At 33.1% G+C, this 25,446-nt stretch overlaps 2 protein-coding genes and 2 pseudogenes across 3 annotated transcripts in view; 1 reads left to right on the top strand and 3 right to left on the bottom strand.

Moving 5' to 3' along the window:
- Window positions 1-7,711: 7,711 nt before the first annotated feature.
- LOC120208551 (phosphatidylcholine:diacylglycerol cholinephosphotransferase 1-like) overlaps window positions 7,712-25,446 on the top strand; it is a 32,924-nt gene continuing 15,189 nt past the window's right edge. The window contains exons 1-4 of one of the 2 annotated variants that reach the window (XM_039207785.1): window positions 7,712-8,139; window positions 10,376-10,513; window positions 10,873-11,178; window positions 22,210-22,219. In XM_039207785.1, the coding sequence (XP_039063716.1) occupies window positions 7,753-8,139; window positions 10,376-10,513; window positions 10,873-11,160 (813 nt within the window). In that variant the 5' untranslated portion in view covers window positions 7,712-7,752 and the 3' untranslated portion in view covers window positions 11,161-11,178; window positions 22,210-22,219. Of the gene's footprint in view, window positions 8,140-10,375; window positions 10,514-10,872; window positions 11,397-22,209; window positions 22,220-25,446 lie in introns of those variants that run through there. The other variant, XM_039207784.1, reaches the window with a different exon arrangement.
- On the bottom strand, window positions 11,449-13,492 carry LOC120208553 (annotated as a pseudogene).
- LOC120208538 (probable disease resistance protein At1g12290) lies at window positions 19,004-20,064 on the bottom strand. The gene is made up of 2 exons (XM_039207775.1): window positions 19,476-20,064; window positions 19,004-19,353 (listed from the first exon to the last, which is right to left on the bottom strand). The coding sequence occupies exons 1-2, from the start codon at window positions 20,062-20,064 to the stop codon at window positions 19,004-19,006; spliced, it is 939 nt and encodes a 312-aa protein (XP_039063706.1).
- On the bottom strand, window positions 22,343-25,205 carry LOC120208537 (annotated as a pseudogene).

The raw sequence follows: 25,446 nt of genomic DNA, 5'->3' as shown, positions 1-25,446 counted from the left end.
TGCAGTGAAAAATCGAGTTTTAGGTACATTTATTTCACGAGGCAGAGTTAGAACTCTGGATCGCTATAGGATTATTATATGTTTAAACACCAGGACTCATATACAGCAGGAGAAAACAATGTAATAAACACGACACAAACACATTTAAACACGATAAATGCTTAATATATGTATCATATTCATAGTGAGACCTTTCATAATTTACAACATAAACAATCAAGAAACAAGATGAAACATCAGGACTCATATACAGCAGGGCTTATCATGATGCCCTCCATTTTTGTGTGATATATGACTAACTATTCATTGTATTGCTTCATATCTCGCACGAATCCAAATACCCGAAAATCGCATACCGGTTGTTCGCGACGTTGTCGTACATGAAGTCCCTTACGAGCCTGCAATCGGCGTAAATCAAAAACAAAGAAATGATGACAGAGATAACCATTGAGAAGCAGAAAGGAACGACTTACAAGGGTATGAATTGCATGAAGAATGCAAGCTAAGGGAAAGGCAATTCCAGATATTCCATGATCTTCAACACCGCTTCTGATTTAATATATGATCTGAAATTCCATCAAAAAATTTAATGATTAAAGACGGTAAACCAAATCGAGTCGGAAAGCTTAACAACTTAATGACCGGCGATGTACTACTACATGTCTACATGTCCATAAGCCGCTATTATCCTTTCCGGTTGTCCATAAATCTCGAGATTAAGCGGACGATAAAAAGAAACAACAATATTGTGCTTACGATACCGACACAATACGATTCCGGAATAGTACCTTGTCGTTTGCGGTTTATGACATGAATCATTTTACCTATCTTTTTCAACAAGAACAACACTGGAAATATCATCAGGAGCTCTTCCAGATCTCCTCAGTAGCTTCTTCCCTGCTTCACTTTGAAGAGCTTCGAACAATATTCTCCTATTAACATTGAAAAGGTGAAAAATTCTAGTTGTTGAGAATAAGAAAGTATTGGTACTATCAAAAACAATTTTTTTAAAAAAAACACAAGTTTAATTTTTAAAAGTCTCGATTTCAAATAATTTAGTGACATGTTAATGATTAAACATGATTCGAGGAGTCGCCACCAACCTTTGATTAGGGTGTGATTGGGCACCAAAAAACGTATTTATCATTTTAAAAAATATTCATTTTAATTAAAAAAAAATTTGTAGTATGCGTTACCAAAAAGTCAAGTTCAGGAGTAAGTTACGCGTGGGGGAAAATTAACAACCCGCAGCGCCCTAAATTGGTAACTAGTCGATTAATTAGTTGTCTTTGCAATGAAATTTAAGAATTCGATTCTAATTTAATTTAGGATCCCATACACATAAGGGTTTTGGTTTTCGGGGGAGATGAAGTTGGGTGGAGCTTCATCAACGGAAAAGGGCGACGGTCGACATGAGTTTAGGGGTTCAAATGAAGGCTTTCAAAGTTTTGAGGTTATCTCAAAATGTTATTTTTTAAAATAGGCTAAACTACTTTAAATACTATTGATCTTTAAGCGCGGACTCGAAAATGTCACTGACGTTTTAATTTTGTCAATTTTAACACTGATGTTTATGTTTAGCTCCAATTATACCATCCAACCATTAATTCATTACGGCACGATGACATGACATGACATCTCTATGACGTGACGGTGATAATGTGACTCCCTCATCAAAACGACATCGTTTTGGTGCAACCATTTTGATGCTTAAAAAATCCAAAACGATGTTTTATTAGAGTTATTTGATTAAAAATTGCTTCTCATGAGATTTGAATGCTAACTTAAGAACTTGTTATATTCTCAACAAAATTAATATATATATGTTAAATAGTATTTGTATATTTTCATCTTTCTTATCAATCCAAATCCATAGACGTTTCAGTAATGCTAATCAATTGCTTGTCAAAATGCCAAGCTCAAGATTTTCAACAGCCAAGCTCTAGCTTTCCAAGATTTTTTTTTTACACTGAAAAAGCATCAAGCTTTATAGAGGGCAAAGATCAACGTATAAGATGGCAAACAAAATTCGTTCAGACTGATCAGAATTGCTTTCGTAGCTATCACCAGTGCCATAATTGTTACCACCACCATAACTTCCTTGGCCTCCATAACCACTACCACTGCCAATATCCCATTTTGAACATGTCTGCACTGCTTGTATGGGGTTTTTATTATTTGAAGATAAAGGAGATAGAGAATTCATATACATATATAAAGAGGAAAGCTTTGGTATCATATTATGTGAGATGACAATGGAAAAAGCAAAAATATAATTTTGCACACATAATACGTTAGCCGAAGGGTTCTTGATCAATATCTTTCTTAACAAGAACGTCGAGTATTGAATTGAAAATCTTCAAGGAAGATTGGGTATTCAACCTGGAAGCCAAATCAAAATCTTGAGTTTGGCATTTAGTCGAATAGTTGATTGGCATCACTGAAACGTCTATGAATTTGCGAGGAAGATGAAAGTATACCACTATTATTTAACATATATATTAGTTTTGTTAAAAATAGAATAAATTCTCAAGTTAGTTTGGTGGTTGGGTACTTAGCATTGGTTCAAATCTCATGAGAAGCAATTTTTAATCAAATACCTATAATAAAACAACTTCGTTTTGGGTTTTCTAAGCATCAAAACGATCGCATCGAAACGATGTCGTTTTGATGAGGGAGCCACATCATCACCGTCACGGCACAGAGATGAAATGTCATCGTGTTAAACATAAACGTTAGTATTAAAATTGACAAAATTGAAACGTCAATGACATTTTCAAGTCCGCGCTTAAAAAGATCAGTGGTATTTGAAGTAATTTATAATTTTAATTTTTAAATGTTAAATAAGATTTTTAAAATTACTAGATTGTGACACGTGTGACTTAACAATGAAAATTATTGTCGTTGACGGCTCGAACATCTAAAATGGTAACGTTTGTATCATTAGGCACCGAAATGAATCAAAAAATAGTTTGGGAACTTATTCGAAAAAAGTGGTATAATTTGAACACTTATTTTGATATTAAACCTTTAAGTAAAGTCAAAGCTTCGAATCTTAACATTATGAATAAAAAATTAAATTGAGAGAGACAAGTCCGTAATAAACTTACACAATATCTAATCTAAATTAGTATCTCAATAGATCAAACACCGATAATTATATAAAAGTATATTAATAAAACTCCAACTATAACACTCATTGATGTACTTGTGGTTATTGAATGAGGTAGTACAAGATGGCATTTTGTGCACCGCACATATGGTTCCCCAATAATGCCCCCTTATTTTTGTAGATGGAACCTCATCATTTGTCTGTACAACTTCAGAGTTTTTTCTTAATTAATATTAATTGATTTGCGTCGTATAATTAATTTGAGTGAGTGAGTATTTTAGCGAAGATTTTTTATATGTATAAAACTTTAAATTCAAAACATACTTAATTGAAAGTAAGTTGTTTATTATTCGAACCAATCCCGTAAGTAGGAATGAGAAAATTTTGATAACAATAAAGAGCAATTCAACTAATTACTAACGATTGCCATGACTGCGCAACATTGATAAAGTGCACTAATCATTCAACCCAGATTTTACTACTAATCGCGAGTGACCATCGCGTTGGCCACCACCTACATGATTGATGAGTTCCAAGTTTTCCATTGCTCTTGAAGACAAATATGGTGGCCGTTTGGCTGAAAATCAACCAAAACCCCATAAATCTAGCACTGACCCACTCGCGGATGTACGTAAATATGTCCGTCCAAAAATTTGAATTTCTTTATATTAGTTGTTCACTTTATTAAATGTGTCAATCCTAAAATTTTATTGTGCACACCCTTGAATTCAAATTTCTTTATATTAGTTGTTCATTTTACTGAAAGTGTTTATTCTGAAATTTTATTTGTGTTTGTCCCATACGGAATTTTTTTATTATTAATACATATGTGCTCGCCCTGAAAAATATTCCCGGATCGCGCCATTGCATTGAACGTTTCATGTTCTTGTTCTCCGATTTTCATTGTCTAATGTTGGATGGAGCCCGAACAAACATATATTGTTCCCTGTCTCAAGGGAGGTCTCTCCGCCATTAAGGTCTTCAAATGGAGGTTTTGATCGTCATATATCCACCAAAAATCAGAGGAAAACTTTTCCCCTCTTATTTAGTGACCAAAACATAAATGAGGTTAAAATGGAGTGATAAAAATTATAATTTACCCTGTTTTAAACATTGGAAAGCGACATATATCCATTTTTAAAATAACCTCTCTTTTTTAAAAATAAAACAAATTAAAAGCCAAACATTAGAAAGCTACGTGGAATCTTGCTCTTTTCACTAGAAACAATCTCACCTTTTTTTATTAAAGTTTGTGTCGATTTATATATATTAGATTTTTTTTAATTTTTATTAGCTTACGACGATATCATTGTGATGTTGATTATCGACCATCCATTCTCTTTTTTTTAAATTTTTTAATAAGAATATTTTTATATTTGTGATATATTTTTCTCTTCGATCGTTTGACTGCTCTTTTCGCTTCATGTTTTTCAGAATAGAATTTGACGATTCAACGACCTATCAAAATGACACTTATTTATAATCTTGCTGATATTTCTTGCTCTGAAGTCAAGTTTGTCTACACACCTTCTTTTATTGATTTTCTATCTTTTCATCCTATTCTATTTTCATTTTCAATTTTCAATTTTTTCGTTAGATCATAATATGATTTCACTTTTGATTGTATTTGATTCTTTTTAATCGATAGAATCAAAATGGGATATATAAACGAAAGTTCTGTTTATACGAAAAATCTTTCGATTAACCAACTAGTTACGAAATTATGTTGATAGCCTCTACTTGTGTCCTAGCCCGTCTGAGAGCTAAAATTGCCTCAATAGTTTGCCTCTTGCCTTAAACTTTCCTCAAGTTAGCTTCCTCTGTTTCAAGAGCTTGTTGAGCCTCTTGTGGATCAATGCCACTACCCTTCTCTGCATCATTTAATAAAATAGTGATTTCATTGTTGCCTATTCTAGCAAAACCACCCATCAGAGCCATCATTAACCATTGGTCATTAAGGTGTATTCTCAAAACACTATATCTACAGCTGTGGCAATAGGCGCGTGATTTGGTAATACATCAATTTGTCCTCTATTAATAGATAAAATGATTTCTATCACTTATGAATACCAAAAAAATCGATTAGGGGTAAGTACGCAAAGATTTAAGGTCATTTCTTCAATTTGTTCTCCATTTCTAAGTTTCTTACCATGCTAGGTTCTGATTTGCGGTTCTCAGTGGTCTTTCAATAGTTTAATCTCTTTTTTAGTTCGTCTACGGATGCAATTAAATTTATTCGTATCTATTTATCGTTCGAGTCTTTTGGTTGAGGTTTTAACCTTTTTCATATATGATTTTATGTGATCTAAAGTGACTAGTTTCTTGTTTCAACATTATTGAAAATGTCCAAATTATATATTTAATTTAAGATGCTAGTTATAGACCCTTATTATAATTTTGAATATTTTTACATTTTAATAAAACTAGGAACTTTAAAAAAAAAATGTGATGGTTTTATTTAATTTTTTTTGTAATGCTAATTAGGTCATGTATTATTAATATTAATAGAAGAATATGTTAATAAAACTAGGATCTTTTCAAAAAAATGTGATGATTTTATTTAATTTTTTTTTTGTAATGCTAATTAGGTCATGTATTATTAATATTAATAGAAGAATATGTTAATAAAATTAGTATATTTTATATTTAATCCTCGTTACTTATTCATTCAATTAATTTAATTTTATTTAATTTTTATTATTAACTTAAATCTGATTTTTCCCTCGAATTCTTAAAATAAAAATCATTAAATTTAAACAAAATACATTTTTGCCTGCATATTCATGTAATATATTCTCCGTTTTTATAATCCAATTTTTTTATTGATTTGAATCAAGATAGGTTGCATCAAGCTTCAATAGGGGTAAAGGTTTCTTTGATACATTCAAATATACTGAGTTGTTCGATGATCAAGTGATCTTGTTCAATAAAAAAGTTTTTCGATAATAAGGGTAACTAAAAATGGATCGATATATTATGATAATTTAAAGACAAGATAGATTAGTTTCACTCTAAAAACACAACGATGATATCGTTAAATTCGATGGGAGAAAATATATCAAATATTAGAATTTAAATTTTATAAATATATGGTTTTATTCATGTTATGGTATGATATAATATTGTATTAATAATATTGAAAGTTTTTTTACCAAAAAAATAATATTCAACGTTTGATAAAATATCAAAAAAAATCATATATTTATTTAAATATTTTAGTTAATTAATTGACTGTTTTATGTCTATATAAATTTATTTATTAAATCAAACGAATAAAAAACTAACAAAAAAAAGTGAGAAAGTTACACTAAAGTCCACGAAAATATGCACTTTGGATTCCCCGAAAACGGAATCCATGATCATTGTTTTTATTTTATGGGATAATGACCTTTCGGGTCCCCTAATTTTACAAATTTAATTATTTTAGCGAGTAAGCTTTTAATATATATTTTTAATTCTTAAACTTTTATTTTTTATCAAATTAATTCAAATATAATATAAAAATAGTCTTATTTTATTCTTATTGAGACACTGACGTCAACTATCTCATCGTTTTCATCACTTCATCGAATTTAAAAAATATATATTTTTGAAAAATAAAAAGTAAAACAAACATTTCATTAAGGATGAAATAATTAATATTTTAATGACATGATAAAGAGAAAAAAAAGATTATTGATGATAGTTTAAAGACGTAATTATTGTTTTATCATATTTGAATTAATTTGTTAAAAATAAAATTCTGGATTTTATACTCATCAGGGATAAAATTCTTCTTCTCCTCCTTTAAGTAGAAATTATTCAAAAAAAGAAATGTATTAAAAGTTTAAGGGCTAATGTAACTAAACCAATAAAGTTGGATGCCGAAATGGTAATTTTACCCATTTTTATATTTTATAATAAAAACTTTTAGAAGTGTTTATAATATGATTTCTATAGGACTATGATTCGATTCTCTGTTACATTTATTGGTGCACCGTGTATAATAAAGCAACACATATTGGAAAATCATTTTGTAATTTTTATTAATCGAGAGACTCAATAAATGATTTTGTAATTTTTAATAATCGAGAGACTCAATAAAATATCACCCTATGGTATGAAAATCATCTATTTACTTTACTCTTTTTATAAGTACACTTTAATGAAAAATGTTTGTTGAATTAATTTTTTTATACGTTATAAACATTTTTAAGCTATAATATATATTCTAAATACTCTCAATTGTTTAATAATGAACCCTCAAATATCTTACAATCGTTGTTGCTCGAACCCGAAACCTCTAATGATAACAATGATTCTTTTAACTATCGAAACGTTTGATTCGAAATACAGTGACTCGAGCATTTCAAGATCTTACGTTTATTTTCAATTTAATCCTCCATATTCACTCATTAATTGATTAGAAGAGTCACATTAGTTTATCGCAATAAAAAGGCCAAAATAGTGGACAAAGAAAATTTTAAGATCTATATTAGAAATATGAATATAGTTTAGGGGCTAATATTTTATTATACCAAAAATAGTTTACAACTTTGTTGTCAATAGTTCCTTGTAAACCCCGCCATTATATTTTTCTTTGTTGTCACTTTCTGCTTTCATTTCTCCAAATCTCCTCTCTCCGACCAACATTAGCAGCCATGACCGCCGCCGAGGCAACCGTCGCCACGACAACCCTTCTCAGCCCCCGTCACAAGCGTTCCGGCAGAGCTAACGGAAAAGGAAACGGCGTTAAAGTCACGGCAAGCAAGAAAACCGGCGTTCATCACGCCGACGGTGACATTTCTCACGGGAAGGCATCGTTCATAAAATGGACACTGGAAGACGTCGTTTATGTCGCGAAATATCACCGGATACCCTGCTTTTTTGCGGCGGGGCTGTTGTTTTTCATTTACGTGGAATACAGGCTCCGGATGGTGCCGGACTCTTCACCGCCGTTTGATCTGGGGTTCGTCGTCACACGCTCCTTCCATCGCGCATTGGCTTCGTGGCCGGAACTTAATTCCATTTTAGCCGCTCTTAATACGGTATGCGACTGTTCATTTCCTTTTCCTTTTGAAAAGTTTAGATCGATTCGATTCCGAATATAATCAGAGATCACGAGACGACTATGAGATATCCGGAGATCTCAAACCAAAAACAACAAGAAAATGTGGGTTTTGTTTTTGAACTCAATTTGCTGAGTTCAATTCGTGGCCCCTGAAAGTTCTACAATTGAGCTCGGACCACACAAAATACAAATGAGCGCTCTAAGCTACCTTCAAAATACAAGAAATCAGCGATCTTCCTTTAAGAGAAGTAACAGCCTACTGCAGCTCCTGATCCCATGCCATAACAGGCCTAGGAATATTACACAATCTCAAAACTTCCGCTCACACCTCCTTCAAGTACGGGCAGGAAAAGAAGATATGATCTCGAACCTCACATAGGCAGCAGAACACACTAGAATTGTCATCAACAATACCCCAACGCAACAATCTATCCTTCGTGTTAAGCCGTCCCAAGACCGCAAGTCAAACAATAACCGAGTGCCTAGGGACCCTAAGAGGAAACCATATCAACCTATGCCAGGGAACAATGCTACCCTTAGCCCTTATCTCCGACCAAAGCCAAGAGGGAGTAATCATGTTCCAGTTCGACACACCACCAAGGAGGGGAAAAGCTTGCTCTCTGCATTTAAGGACCCTTCTCATAGGCCAACTAAAATGACTTTTACTCTCAACTTGCTATAAACTTGTCCCCTTTAGCACATAGCAATGAATCCAAGCAACCCACAAGGATCCCTGTCCAGCCAAGATATCTGGCATAAGGGGAAAAAAGCACAAATATTCCAGTACTTTAAATCTCGCAACCCCAAACCCCTCTACTTTAGAAAAATAAACCTGAGCCCAGCTGACCTTTGCACCCGCAGCCGAGGAATCAGACCCCTTTCGGAGAAACCGTACACAAAACTGCTCGATGCGTTTAACAACCACTTGGGGAAGAATGAGCCGCCGACACCAAAAATTAACAATGCTAAAAATAATCGAAAGAACAAGCTGCAAACGACCTGTATAGCTAAGGTGAAGATGACCCTAAAGTCCCAATTTGGCTTTAATCTTCTCAATAAGGGGATAACAGTTCTTCTCAGATAATTCTGAACTCCTAGATACCTAACAAAGAGATGACCCATCTTAAACCCGAAAAGAACCGGAATCTCTTCCAACTGTTCAGCAGTGATTCGTGTAGCAAAAAGCTCACTTTTGACAGCATTAAGCCTCAACCCAGACCACAAATAAAATTGCACCAACACACACTTAATCCCAATAACAGAACTAAGAGAGCCCTTACAAAAAATAAGTAAGTTATCAAACACAATCGAGACGACAAATAAAATCCCTACCTGATGCTCCTACCACCCTTAAAAAACCCAACAAGACTGCCATTTAGAACAATCGAGAACCTAGGAGTGGTCAAACAAACTGCAACCCATCCCCTAAACTGATCAAGCATACCCAAAGCCTCAAGCACAGTCAAAATAAAATCCCAACTCAACGTGTCAAAAGCCTTATGAAGGTCAACCTTCAGAGTACATCTAGGCGAAAGCGACTTACGAGAATATACCTTTCACAAAAGTAGTTTGATTAAAAACAATCATATTAGGAAACAAAGGGTCAAGTCTGCCAACCAAAATCATAGTAACAGTCTTATACACGAAAGAGCAGCAAGAAATAGGTCTAAAATCCTTAGGCAAACACGGATTAGAGACCTTAGGAACAAGGATCAGAGCAGTGGCATTAAAAGAAGGCAACATACACGTGAAAGAGAAGAAAAACCGAATAACAGAAACAAAATCCTCTCCCACAACAGGCCATGCAACTTTGAAAAATAAAGAAATATACCCATCAGGTCCAGGAGCATTGTCACTTCTCCGACTGAAAATAGCTTCTTTTATTTCAGAAGCAAAACCTCCCGACAAAGAGACTCAGAATCACCAGCAGGCAACACACACTGGAGCAAATCCTTACAAAAAATTTACACTAACCCCACGGACCTCTGGATCAAGCGTGCCCACTAGGTTAGTGAAAAAATCAATAGCAACAGCAGACATACCCTCTGGATCAGGCGTGCCCACTAGGTTAGTCTGATGTAATTGCATGCTAAAAATATCTAAAGTTTTCTATAAAAATTAACATGAAGTAGAAATGTGATAATCTGAAGAGGTAAGGGCGTTAATTTTTGCTAGATTAATGGTCTGATGAACTCTGCTTATATGTTTGATAGGTGTTTGTTGGGATGCAATCAGTGTATATAATAGGGACCTGGTTAGTTGAGGGTCGACCAAGGGCGACGATTTCTGCTTTGTTCATGTTCACTTGTCGTGGGATCCTTGGTTACTCCACGCAGCTCCCATTACCTCAGGTTAACTCTTAATCTATTTCTGTCACGACCCGCCAGTTGACTGAATATTTTCATTCTCCCCGTAGCATCGCATAGCAACGTGCTCGCGATTCGGTATTGTCTTGTTTGAGCACCTACTAGTGCCTTAAAGCTTTGCTACCCTAGGTTTGGTTTCGGGTTCCAACCTTGGGTGGCTAATTCCGAAGAGCACAATACCAGACCGTCTGCATAATGCTATCCGGTTGGGAAAACAAGACTATCTGATTGGTCAGCTGCTTGTGTTAAATTTCATGGTTTGAAATATTCTGATCTGAAACATTGGTATACATACATATGGTTTTGATATAAGCGCTAACGTTTGAAGCTTTGATGAATGGCAGGAATTTGTAGGGTCAGGGATGGATTTTCCTGTAGGGAATGTCTCATTTTTCCTCTTCTTCTCCGGCCACGTTGCTGGATCGGTGATTGCTTCGTTGGACATGAGGAGAATGCAGAGATGGGAATTGGCATGGTTATTCGACACACTCAATGCGCTTCAAGCCATGAGATTACTCGGTACAAGGGGTCACTACACGATCGATTTGGCGGTTGGCGTCGGTGCCGGGATTTTATTCGATTCGCTCGCGGGCAGGTATATAGAGAGCAGGAAAAAAGCTGCTCTTACGTGAGGTACCAATGAAGTAAGCGTAGTCAATAGGGAGGAACTAGTAATAGTATTGTCAATGAACATGTTCTTAGATCTTCGAATTTTGAAGAAAAAGATACTGCTTTTATAATCAGCTTCTGTGCACTTGTGTTTGATGATATCCTTCCAAATGGTGAATGTTATTAAACTAGAGTACTCCATCTATTGATATGATTTTAGTTCGAGTCTTGGGTTGTAGTACTACTAGATACTTGATGAGAGTTCGATTTTTTTTCTGTTCTTAACCGAATCAAAGATTCTTGGTTGGACATGTCAAACCGGATAAACAATTGATTTTCGCTTCAATTGATCGGTCCAATCCTCTATTGTTTTGTAACACTGTTGATGACTCCATTATCTACATCCTATACAACTAACATTTCATTTTAATCTTGAGAACTACAAGGAGTAATTTAAGATGCATAAGAGATGCAACTGGCTAACAACTAGTCCTCAGCATTGGAATCAATAGGACATGAGCCGTCATTGGCCAGAGGGTTGTACAGGTGCGAGTTCATGTCCATGCACCCCATAACCAGATCAAGATTCAAGACTGCAACGATCGCCCTGCAAATGGAGTCAAGGATTTACGAATTTTCATATATGAACTTGATGCTTCACCTTATGAGGAAGAAAACAGATGAAATAACACAGGTTTCTTTTTTACTTACTCCTTCCTTGGACAAGTTACCAATCATCACACATCTATCCACAACAATACTTGTGTCTGGAAATATTGCTGTCACATGCACCTTCTTTACTCTGCTCCCCTGCTAGCCCCTGTTACCACGATATTCGGATTAAGGTGTGCGTGTCGAATCGAATACGAGTATATTCAAAATTTTCCAAACTTTCATGCATTTCGAGAGCTTAGAAGATCATATTTTCATGTCCATATCGAAATATGCATCAAATACAAACATATTTTACCTGGTTAAAGAATTCAGTTGGTCTGTTTTGCCATGCCTTTGGAACTTGAAACTGTAGTCTGTAAGGACCATCCCAATCAACTCCATTTTGTGAATGAGAATATCAAGTTCACAGCTGCGAAATGAAACTAGAGAAGATGATGACAAGTGATCGATCGGAAATCAAAAGGAAAAAGAAATCGGAAATTCGCAAGAAAGAAAATTGAAAACTATGAAACATACATACCATGCTTACGAATACATATTTGTATGGTGTATATTGGACTATCAGCTTTGCCTCTAGCTTTCCTCAGCATTTGTCTCGGTTCACCACCACACATGATAGGCTGATTGAAACCTCCTGCAGAGTTACAAATTCATCAAGTCATAGGCTCATATCGGACTCTGATTTTTTGAGTTCAAATCATTTCATGTTTGAGTAATTTTGGGTTTTCGACAGGTTTGTGTTCTTTTCGTCACCGAGCAATGGACTGTACTTCTTATCACATTAGTAAAGGCAAAGGGACAAGAGTATGAGAAATTACCATTAAAATCAATCCCAAAGTCTTCATTTGGAGCAAGTTCGCTTGAGGCTGGATTGTAGAAAAGCTTCAGCTTCTCTCCCTGTCATTCAAAAAAGACTAAAGAGTATAGCTCAAGCAACATGACATCAAAACGTAGCAATGGTGCACTTACGGAAGTCGGAGGAAGACCGTTCATCGTCTTCCAATAAACAGGAGCCTTCCCCAGTTCGAACATCGCCCACGAAGGAAGCGTATACCTGAGAGGCACATTTAAGTTCAACATGTAACATTAACACATTTGGAGAGGATGAATTCCTCCATTTTCCACCCCTACAAGTTCTTGGCTTGCCGTAAACGACAAGCAAGACATCCCGAGAACTTCGAGGTCTTGGGTTCAAATCTCACCATACAACTTTTTGTAAGAAAAAGGAATCAATAGAAGTAAGTTGGGAGTCCATACTCTTTAATATCTTCCATGGGACCTTTTGTAATAGTAGCAGCATCACTAATTCTCCCACTAATCTTGACTGATCTCTTCAACTTTGGAGAATTACTGGGCAATGAGGCACCCATAAAGCTACTAGCTGCATTGAAAAGCACACAACTTTAGACATGAAAATAACCCTAATTTTATGCCACCTACGAATCATAAAATTTTAGGAGGACGGAATTAAATCATCAATAAAAAAATATAAAAAATAATTAAACTATATGAAAATTTAAAAATTTCAGTAGTGATCATCCTGAACTCCCCTCGACCGATCCATGAATACAAACACTGTACCTCTCAATCGATTGGATGATGAAAAGGGTTGAGTTGGAGATGTAAAGACAGCTGCCATTTTCTTCCAATGGAGAATACCCTTTTGTTCCCAAGATACAATGATGAAAAAGGAGAGAACTTTTGGTTAGAAAAGGTGAAAGAATTGAATTAGTATATAGAGAGAAAATCTGGGAAATAATATCTAATCCATGAAGATGACAGTGGAAGATTATTTAGGAAACTCAAGGGCTAAAACAAAAAGATAGCACAGAAATAACTGGATTTCATTCAGGACCGAGTCAAGATTTTAATTCAGGGACAAAGTATAACTAATAATAGAAAATAGGGACAAAATCAAAATAAATCAAAATTTAAATATCTACATTGGTAACTATCTCTATTTTTTTAATAGTAAAAAAAAATTGGGGGAGGGGCAGTGGCCCCCGGAGCCATGGAACGATCATTCCTCATCACATCACCAATTGCTCAAAGTCAATCCTTTTGATCATGGAACTTATATTTGGAAATTATTTCTAAATTTATCGAATATAAAATGAACTATTATATTTTTTTCCAGAATTTATATTTGAGTAATTGTGTTAACATGATGTGTGTACGTTATTATTATACTATAAAATTATAAACAAATATTATTTTATAATCACACAAATTATTAAAAAAAATAAAAAAATATATTTCTAAAAAGATTATTATAGTTCTTGTCATCACTACAATAAAATAAATTTTTAGTAGCGTTTTTTAGTCCTATAGCAGCGTTTTTAAGCGCCACTAAAAGCTTTCCTGGTTGGCGATAGTAAAAGCGCCGCAAGAAGCCTTGGTCAAAGCAGCACCACAAAAGTTAGCGGCGTTTGTGAACACAAAACGCTACAAAAGGTCATGTTGATTTAATTTATAAAAATTTAAATTCTCAAGGACTCAATGATAATTATAAATTAGTTAAAAATTTAAAGATTTCTTATTTAAAATAAAGGGTAAACTATACAAGTAGACCACCTAAATGTTGTCTCATTTCATTTTGACCAATATTTTTGAAATTTTGTCAATCAGGTCATTCAACTATTTAAATGCATTCAATTAAGCAACTTGCAATTAATATTTAACAAAGAAGTTGATGTGGCAGTTAAAATATTTGGTATAATTACACATTTGATCGCTGTTACTTATACATATATATATATTATCAATTTGGTTCTAATTTTAATAAATTAAAATAAACTTAACCCTCAAATCTTAATTTTAAAAGATTTTAAAAGGTACGGCATATTCTATATTTAAAACGAAATAATTTTTTACTAGAAATTCTATTTATGGTTCTTAGAAGCATCCCGTCAATGGTATCATAACCTCTTTTGATTGTAAGGAAAATATAGTTGATTAGCCCATGCATATAAAATTCACTGGACAAAATTTTTATCCTACTACTATTTGTAAATGACATTCTACTAAAAAAAGGTGATATAATATAACCTGTAAAACTAAGAAATTTTTATCTAGTAAATTTCTAATAGAAAATGTGACATATATTTTTTTTCACGTTTGACAAAATCTTCCTTTAAAATTTTAAAAACTCACCTCCTACCATAAAAATTTATGTTCATCTTTAATAAAAGTTTACATTGATAAGATTCTCGATGGACTTAACATGAAAAAAATTTCACTAAAAGATTGACCTATATCAAAAGGGCGATAAATTTAGTTTGCTTTAAATTTAATATCATAAATTATTGCTTGAGTTATTCAATTTTTTAGAAAAAAGATTTGTTATAAATATAAAATATATCATAACTTTTAAAATTAAAATAAATTAAAATAAAAAGTTGAATTTTGGTAATTATACATGGCATCATTTGATTTGAGGGCTAAGTTTATTTTAATTTATTTAAATTAGGACTAAATTGATAGAATATAAAAGTAACAATGACCAAAATGTGTAATTATACCAAATATTTTAACTGCCACATAAGCTTTTCCCTTAAATATTAACGGCGAGTGACTTAATTGAATGCATTTAAATAGCTGAGTGACCCGATTGACAAAATTTCAAAAATATTGGTTTAAATGAAAAGGGACAATAATTAAGTGGTAACTGGTATAGTTTACCATTTATTTTAGTTAATTTATCTTTAAATTTTTAACTAATTTATAATCATACGTTGAGTCATTTAGCATTTAAATTTTTATAAATTAAATTAATGGTGCTCGTCGTTAGTGATGTTCATCGCTGCTCGTCGAGCGTAGAAGAATCATCATGGGTTTAAGATACCTTTTTTACTAAAATAAAATATTTAATTTATTATTTTTCTCCATAAAATTTTAGATCGAAATCTTAAAACAATCAATTTCATATGCCTTAACTATGCAAATTATTGCAGTTTGGCTTAATACCTAAAATGGCTCAAGTAGTATACTGACATTCTCACTTTGACTCTTTTTATATGAACTTACCGAACAATCTCGTTGATAAAAGGAAGTGTTTACAATGTGATTCAATCATGTTTCTCTCCGTATAAAAAATATATATTGAAAATTGTAAAAATAAATTCTAATAAAATCCTAAACAGGTTTTAAAAAATTATTTAAAAATAATAAAAACAACTAAAAGTTTAAATTTTTTAATTGTTTTTATGATTTTTATTTTTTGAAAGATAAATTAAACATAATTATATATATATTTTTAAAATGTCATGCCATGATAAATTAAATGGTCTTACCTTATACCATTTTTCCTGACCGTTAAGAACAGAGTGAGCATGAGTAAGTTATGAAACTGACGTTGGATTTTATTTTTAGAAAGTATTTTAAAAATTCAGAGGTAAGATATTATAAAATTTTAAAGATACAAATATAAAATTAATATATAAAATATAAAAAGAATTTAAAGTTCTTTTAAGGATCGATCCATTCACGATGAGGTTCACAATTGATTTATTCCGTCAATCAGCTTGAAAAGAGGGGATAAAAGCATTTCGAGTGGCTTCATTCTCCCATTAAGTTTTTAACGACAGGTACTAAAATGAAATGAAAACTAAACGTTAGGTATGGTTTTGAAAAAAATGAATGTTTAGGTACCAAAATAAATCACAATTGATAGTTTAGGTACTAAACGCATTAATTTTTTAACGGCGTGGCACTAAAATGAAATGAAAACTAAACGTTAGGTATGATTTTGAAAAAAATATGAAAGTTTAGGTACTAAAATAGACCAAAACTGATAGTTTAGGTACTAAAGGCATTAAATTTTTAAAGACGGGTACTAAAATGAAATGAAAACTAAACGTTGGATATGGTTTTGAAAAAAAATGAAAGTTTAGATATCAAAACAAATCACAACTGATAGTTTAGGTACTAAATGCGTTAGTTTTTAACGATAAAGTACTAAAATGAAATGAAAACTAAATGTTAGATATGGTTTTGAAAAAAATTGAAAGTTTAGATACTAAAACTGACCAAAACTGATAGTTTAGGTACTAAACACATTAAATTTTTAACGACGAGTACTAAAATGAAAACTAAACGTTAGGTATGATTTTGAAAAAATTGGAAGTTTAGGTACTAAAACAGACCAAAACTGATAGTTTAGGTACTAAACTCGTTAATGTTTTAACGACATTGTACTAAAATAGAATGAAAACTAAACGTTAGATATGATTTTGAAACACTTAAAAGTTTAGGTACTAAAACATACCAAAATTGATAGTTTAGGTACTAAACGCATTAAGTTTTTAACAACAGTTACTAAAATGAAATGAAACTAAATGTTAGGTATGATTTTGAAAAAATTGAAATTTTAGGTACCAAGACAAATCACAAATGATAATTTAGGTACTAAATGCGTTAATTTTTTAACGACAAAGTACTAAAATGAAATGAAAACTAAATGTTAGATATGGTTTTGAAAAAATTAAAAGTTTGTAGTTTAGGTACTAAACACATTAAATTTTTAACGACGAGTACTAAAATGAAAACTAAACGATAGGTATGATTTTGAAAAAATTGAAAGTTTAGATACTGAAACAAACTACAACTAATAGTTTAGGTACTAAACGTGTTAATTTTTTAACAGTGGATATTAAAATGAAATGAAAATTAAACGTTAAGTATGATTTTAAAAAAATTAAAAGTTTTAAGTACTAAAACGGAGTAACCCAAAAATTAATCAAGTCAAATAAAAATAGTATTGATAATTTGACTAAATTTCAAGTTCAAATACATAAATTATATATATATATAAATATATTGTTTACCCTAAATAAAAAATTGACATTGTTTCACTTCAATAAACGTGCTTGAAAAGATGGCATAAAAGCATTTCGAGTGGCTTCATTCTCCCATTCTACCTGTTCCCACCAGTATGGGTATCCCCTAATGGTGATGTGATTCCCTTTTGCACTGTCAGAGTTGAGAGGAAGCTTCTTCAGTTTAGGTACTAAAACAGACCAAAACTGATTTTGAAAAAAATCAAAACTAAATGCATTAGGTATGATTTTGAAAAAAATTGAAAGTTTAGGTACTAAAACAGACCAAAACTGATAGTTTAGGTACTAAATGCATTAAGTTTTTAAAGACGTGTACTAAAATGAAATCAAAACTAAATGTTAGGTATGATTTTGAAAAAAATTGAAAGTTTAGGTACCAAAACAAATCACAACTGATAGTTTAGGTACTAAACACGTTAATTTTTTAACGGGGTACTAAAATGAATGAAAACTAAACGTTAGTTATGATTTTGAAAAAATTGAAAGTTTAGGTACTAAAATAGACCAAAACTGATAGTTTAGGTACTAAACACAATAAATTTTTAACGACGGGTACTAAAATGAAATGAAAACTAAATGTTAGATATGGTTTTGAAAAAAATTGAATGTTTAGGTACTAAAACAAACCACAACTGATAATTTAGGTACTAAACGTGTTAATTTTTTAACGGCAGGTACTAAAATAAAATGAAAACTAAACGTTAGATATAGTTTTGAAAAACTTAAAAGTTTAGATACTAAAACAGACCAAAATTGATAGTTTAGGTACTAAACGCATTAAGTTTTTAACGACGGGTACTAAAATGAAATGAAAACTAAACATTAGGTATGATTTTGAAAAAAATTGAAAGTTAGGTACCAAAACAAATCACAATTGATAGTTTAGGTACTAAATGTATTAATTTTTTAACGACAATGTACTAAAATGAAAACTAAATGTTAGATATGATTTTGAAAAAAATGAAAGTTTAGGTACTAAAACAAACTACAACTAATAGTTTAGGTACCAAACGTGTTAATTATTTAACAGTGGTATTAAAATGAAATGAAAACTAAACATTATGTATGATTTTGAAAAAATTAAAAGTTTAAGTACTAAAACAGACTAAAACTAATAATTTAGGTAATGGATTTTTAATTTATCCAAAAACTAATTAAGTCAAATAAAAATAGTATTGATAATTTGACTAAATTTCAAGTTCAAATACATAAGTTATATATATATATATATTGTTTACACTAAATAAAAATAGGGATGAGACGATCTAAGGAAAAATATTTTTGTTTCAAAAATTTGACATTGTTTCACTTCAATAAACAAGTGCAAGGAAAAATAGGGATGAGACGATGAGGTTCACAATTGATTTCTTCTGTAAAAAGGCTCTTGAAAAGATGGCATAAAAGCATTTCGAGTGGCTTCATTCTCCCATTCTAGCTGTTCCCACCAGTCTCTTTCTCCCTTAATGGTGATGTGATACCCTTTTGCACTGTCAGAGTTGAGAGGAAACTTCTTCAGTTTAGGACAGTCCTCTATATAAATACGTTTCAGACATGGGAAGGGTAAGGCATCCCAGTATATGCTCTTCAATTCTGGTAGGAAGAGTAAATAAAGTGTTTGAAGGTTCAGAAATGGTGTAGGGTATGGATTTCCCACCTCATCTGCAACATCTCTGAGTCTTCCCTCGCTCAGTATTTCTTCCATCTCTGAACAATTCCATATCCAAAGATACCTTAGATTTGGAGCAAGAAACAGCCAGGTAACGTCCTTCAATTTGTAACAACTAGAAATTCTAACTTCCCTCAATGAGGCATAAACTGAAAGAAACCATCATTGATCACCTGCAGCTTATTTTGGCTAAGAAACAAAGTCTTAAGGTTAGGGCATTTAGGGGTTCCTCCGAGATCTTCAATCTGATTTTGCATCACCGACATTCTTTTTGCACCTTCCCATGCCTTAACATCTGGCTCCTCTAGTAATTGAGCCCCTGCTTTTACAAAGAAACTCTTCTCTTTCTCTTCCTCTTCAGGCTCGCATGCTATCCACAAACCCATGTCTCGGATCACATCATGCATCTTCACACATTCTTCTCCAAAAAATGATTCATCCACTCTTTCCAATAAAGAAGCCCTAAGAAGAGAGTTGATAATGTGATCTCCTTCCATCTGGGCTTCACTAATTTTATCTGATTCAAACAGCCCTTCACAAAACCAATACTCCACTAATGTCTTTGTGGGAATAGGATAATCTTCAGGATACAGACAACAATATAGGAGGCAACATTTCATTGTGGGAACCAGATAATCATAACTGAGTTTTAAAAGCGGATATACCGATTTTTCCATTTTGGATAATCTGGATTGCTTCAACTTCGTAATTGCATGTTTCCATTCCTCAGGTGTCGTCCTGCAAGCCATGGCACGACCGATAATAACCAGTGCAAGAGGCAACCCACGACACTCTTCGGCTACTTTTTGAGCTAATTTTGGAATATCTGGATGGCTGTGGAGAGTTTCATCCCCAACCTTTTCTTGGAACAATTTCCAAGCCTCTTCCAGTTTCCAAGCCTCTTCCAGTTTCAGACAAAATCAAGATTTTAATTCAGGGACAAAGTATAACTAATAATAGAAAATAGGGACAAAATCAAAATAAATCAAAATTTAAATATCTACATTGGTAACTATCTCTATTTTTTTAATAGTAAAAAAAAATTGGGGGAGGGGCAGTGGCCCCCGGAGCCATGGAACGATCATTCCTCATCACATCACCAATTGCTCAAAGTCAATCCTTTTGATCATGGAACTTATATTTGGAAATTATTTCTAAATTTATCGAATATAAAATGATGTGTGTACGTTATTACTATACTATAAAATTATGAACAAAGATTATTTTATAATCACATAAATTATTAAATAAAAATAAAAATATATATTTCTAAAAAGATTATTATAGTTCTTGTCATCACCACAACAAAATAAACTTTTAGTGGCGTTTTTTAGTCCTATAGCAGCGTTTTTAAGCGCCATTAAAAGCTTTCCTGGTTGGCGATAGTAAAAGCGCCGCAAGAAGCCCTGGTCAAAGCAGCACCACAAAAATTAGCGGCGTTTGTGAACACAAAACGCTGCAAAAGGTCATGTTAATTTAATTTATAAAAATTTAAATTCTCAAGGACTCAATGATAATTATAAATTAGTTAAAAATTTAAAGATTCCTTATTTAAAATAAAGGGTAAACTATACAAGTAGACCACCTAAATGTTGTCTCATTTCATTTTGACCAATATTTTTGAAATTTTGTCAATCAGGTCATTCAACTATTTAAATGCATTCAATTAAGCAACTTGCAATTAATATTTAACAAAGAAGTTGATGTGGCAGTTAAAATATTTGGTATAATTACACATTTGATCACTATTACTTATATATATATATATTATCAATTTGGTCCTAATTTTAATAAATTAAAATAAACTTAACCCTCAAATCTTAATTTTAAAAGATTTTAAAAGGTATGGCATATTCTATATTTAAAACGAAATAATTTTTTTACTAGAAATTCTATTTATGGTTCTTAGAAGCATCCCGTCAATGGTATCATAACCTCTTTTGATTGTAAGGAAAATATAGTTGATTAGCCCATGCATATAAAATTCACTGGACAAAATTTTTATCCTACTACTATTTGTAAATGACATTCTACTAAAAAAAAGGTGATATAATATAACCTGTAAAACTAAGAAATTTTTATCTAGTAAATTTCTAATAGAAAATGTGACATATATTTTTTTTACGTTTGACAAAATCTTCCTTTAAAATTTTAAAAATTCACCGCCTACCATAAAAATTTATGTTCATCTTTAATAAAAGTTTACATTGATAAGATTCTCGATGGACTTAGCATGAAAAAAATTTCACTAAAAGATTGACCTATATCAAAAGGACGATAAATTTAGTTTGCTTTAAATTTAATATCATAAATTATTGCTTAAGTTATTCAATTTTTTAGAAAAAAGATTTGTTATAAATATAAAATATATCATAACTTTTAAAATTAAAATAAATTAAAATAAAAAGTTGAATTTTGGTAATTATACATGGCATCATTTGATTTGAGGGCTAAGTTTATTTTAATTTATTTAAATTAGGATTAAATTGATAGAATATATAAGTAACAGTGACCAAAATGTGTAATTATACCAAATATTTTAACTGCCACATAAGCTTTTCCCTTAAATATTAACGGCGAGTGACTTAATTGAATGCATTTAAATAGCTGAGTGACCCGATTGACAAAATTTCAAAAATATTGGTTAAAATGAAAAGGGACAATAATTAAGTGGTAACTGATATAATTTACCATTTATTTTAGTTAATTTATCTTTAAATTTTTAACTAATTTATAACCATACGTTGAGTCATTTAGCATTTAAATTTTTATAAATTAAATTAATGGTGCTCGTCGTTAGTGATGCTCATCGCTACTCGTCGAGCGTAGAAGAATCATCATGGGTTTAAGATACCTTTTTTACTAAAATAAAATATTTAATTTATTACTTTTCTCCATAAAATTTTAGATCGAAATCTTAAAACAATCAATTTCATATGCCTTAACTATGCAAATTATTGCAGTTTGGCTTAATACCTAAAATGGCTCAAGTAGTATACTGACATTCTCACTTTGACTCTTCATCCGTCAATGAGCTTGAAAAGATGGCATAAAAGCATTTCGAGTGGCTTCATTCTCCCATTCTACCTGTTCCCACCAGTCTTGGTATCCCCTAATGGTGATGTGATTCCCTTTTGCACTGTCAGAGTTGAGAGGAAGCTTCTTCAGTTTTGGACAAAAGCCTATATCAATACGTTTCAGACATGGGAAGGGTAGGGCATCCCAGTATATGCTCTTCAATTCTGGTACATATAATAAATAAAGTGTTTGAAGGTTCAGAAATGGTGTAGGGTATGGAATTCCCACCACATCTGCAACATCTCCGAGTCTTCCCTCGCTCAGTATTTCTTCCATTTTTGCACACCCAATTATCGAAAGAGACCTGAGATTTGGAGCAAGAAACAACCAGGTAACGTCCTTCAAATTTTCACAATGTGATATTACAACATTCCTCAATGTGTGGAAGCCTGAAGTGTAATTAGTACTCGGAGAACCCCTGGTATGCAGTTTTTCCATTTTCATCTCCTCCATGTTTCTACAGCCATAGATATCTAACCTCTCCAGACGCTCCATGTTTTCTAAACATAAAACATTAAACACATTTGTCTCCCTGAAATCCCTCAACTCTAGTTGTTCGGTGCTGCATCGAAACAAGTGGTGGCTTAGAAAACTTTGTAGAGCAGACATGTTTTGTATCTCTGGTATCCTTAGTATATTCAGATGTTGCAGACTTTTCAATTCCTCTATAAGCCTCTCATTATCATTATCCCAATCCAGAACATTGTCTTCCTCGTGATAATCACTTATTGGCAGATCCCCCAACCTGAATATTTGCATCTTGGAAAAACTAGATATCAAATTCTGTGGGATTCTTTCGAGATGAAACATGTCACTCAAGTCCAACATTTTCAGTTTGGTTAAGAATGTCATTTCCATTGGCAACTCTCTTATACCAGTTCCAGATAGATCAAGACATTCTAGAGAAATCAATTCTGAAATTCCCTTTGGTAGTGCTTTTAAATCTCTGTTACTCGACAAATCCAAAACAGTTAGATGAGGCATAAACTGAAAGAAGCCATCGTTGATCGCCTGAAACTTATTTCGGCTGAGAAACAAAGTTTGAAGGTTAGGGCATTTAGGGGTTCCTCTCATAACTTTAATCTGATTATGCATCATCGACATTCTTTTTCACCTTCCCAGGCCTTAACATCTGGCTCCTCTAGTAATTGAGCACCTGCTTTTACAAAGAAACTCTTCTCTTTCTCTTCAAGCTCGCATGCTATCCACAAACCCATGTCTCGGATCACATCATGCATCTTCACACGTTCTTCCCCATCAAATGATTCTTCTGCTCTTTCCAATAAACATGCATAGATAAGAGAGTTGATAATGTGGTCTCCTTGCATTTGAGCTTCACTAATTCTATCAAACTCATTCAACAACCCTTCACAAAACCAATACTCGACCAATGTCTTTATGGGAATATGATAATCTTCAGGATACAGACAACAATATAGGAGGCAACATTTCATTGTGGGATCCAGATAATCGTAACTGAATTTTAAAAGCGGAAATACCTTATCTTCCATTTCGGGTAACGCCGATCGCTTCAACTTCTCAATTGCATATTTCCATTCCCCAGGCGTTCGCTTGCAAGCCATGGCACGGCCGATCGTAATCAGTGCAAGAGGCAGCCCACCACACTCTTTGGCTACTTGCTCGGCTAATTTCGGAATATCTGGATGGCTATCGAGGATTTCATCTCCAACCTTGTCTTGGAATAATTTCCAAGCGTCCTTGAATTTCAGACACTCCACTTTAATTTTATGTCGAGCTTCCATTTTGCCACAAACCCCTTTTAATCGAGTGGTGAAAATTAGTTTGGAACCATTTTCTTGGGTTGGTTTTGGAATCCCAACTTTGTTCAAATCCACCCTCTCCCATAGATCATCCAATAATACAACAAATCTCTTGTGGCGCAAGACTCCATAGATATCTTCAGCTTTTTGGTCAACACTTCTATTTTTCCAAGATTCATCCGAAAACCCAATTTTCCCACCAATCCTGTCTTGAATCTTTTCAACATTGTAATCTTTAGACACCAGCGACCAGATCACAATGTCGAAACCCTGTGGTGTGGTGCTGAACTTGTTGTTGATTTGGGTCAAGAGTGTTGTCTTTCCAACGCCTCCTGTGCCGTAGAGGCCAATGATCCCCACATCGTTGTCCATGATACAGCTCCATACCTCGTCGATGGTGGATTCAAGAGCAACTGTCCGATCCTCAGGTCTTACTACAACTGAAGATGCTGGCTGAGTCTCTGCTACCCTATCAAAAACTCCTTTACTCATGTGATCCCTTATGTCTTGAAGCATTTTGGCCACCTTTTTCCCAAACTTGTAGGTAGACAGGCAATTCTTGGAGAGGCAACCGCCCAGACACAAGTTATTTATTTGTTGAGGGCCATCTGCAATCAGATTTTCCGCCTCTGGTAGCATAGTTGCCGCCTGTGAAAGCCATAGATCAACTTCATGGAGTCGCTTCAGTAGCCGTTGTTCTTCCAGATCAACCTTCCATTGCACGTCATCCCTTCGAACCTTCAGTTCATCAAGAGCAGCAGATAAGGTAGGAAGATTTTCTTTAAGCTTGCACACGTAATTAGCCTGTCCGACAGTGGAATCCCAGCCTCGGATGAGGATATTCTCGAAACTAAATTGTATGGAGAAGCAATTTCCCATGACTCTGGTAAATACTTGGGGACTTCAAAATCAAACTAGACTTCCTGGTGAGAGGATCTGGAATTCGATGGTTGAGAAAAAAACAAGCAAGTAAGATTGAACACACACAGAAACAATCTAGAGATTAATTTTTGTTATGGAGGAAAGGGGAAACAAAAACAAGAAAGAAGAAATCAAAGCTTCAAAAAGAAATTGCTTCAAAATAAAGGATGCGCTTTTGGTTTTGGTTTGGAAGATGAGTACTGAGTAGGCAAAGGATTTGTGCTATGAAATTACTGCAAAATGCAGAGAAAACCCTTCAACTAAAAGCAAATATGGAATAAGAATAATGGGAATTTGTAATTGTGCTCTAGTAGTGGATTGGTAAAAAAAGATGAATTTTCCTTTAGAAAT

This window comes from Hibiscus syriacus, unplaced genomic scaffold, assembly GCF_006381635.1.
Source record: "Hibiscus syriacus cultivar Baekdansim isolate YM2019G1 unplaced genomic scaffold, ASM638163v2 tig00016571_pilon, whole genome shotgun sequence".
In the NCBI taxonomy this organism is placed as follows: Eukaryota; Viridiplantae; Streptophyta; class Magnoliopsida; order Malvales; family Malvaceae; genus Hibiscus; species Hibiscus syriacus.
The sequence above is the reverse complement of the archived record's forward strand: the minus strand, read 5'-3'. Positions and strand labels throughout refer to the sequence as shown.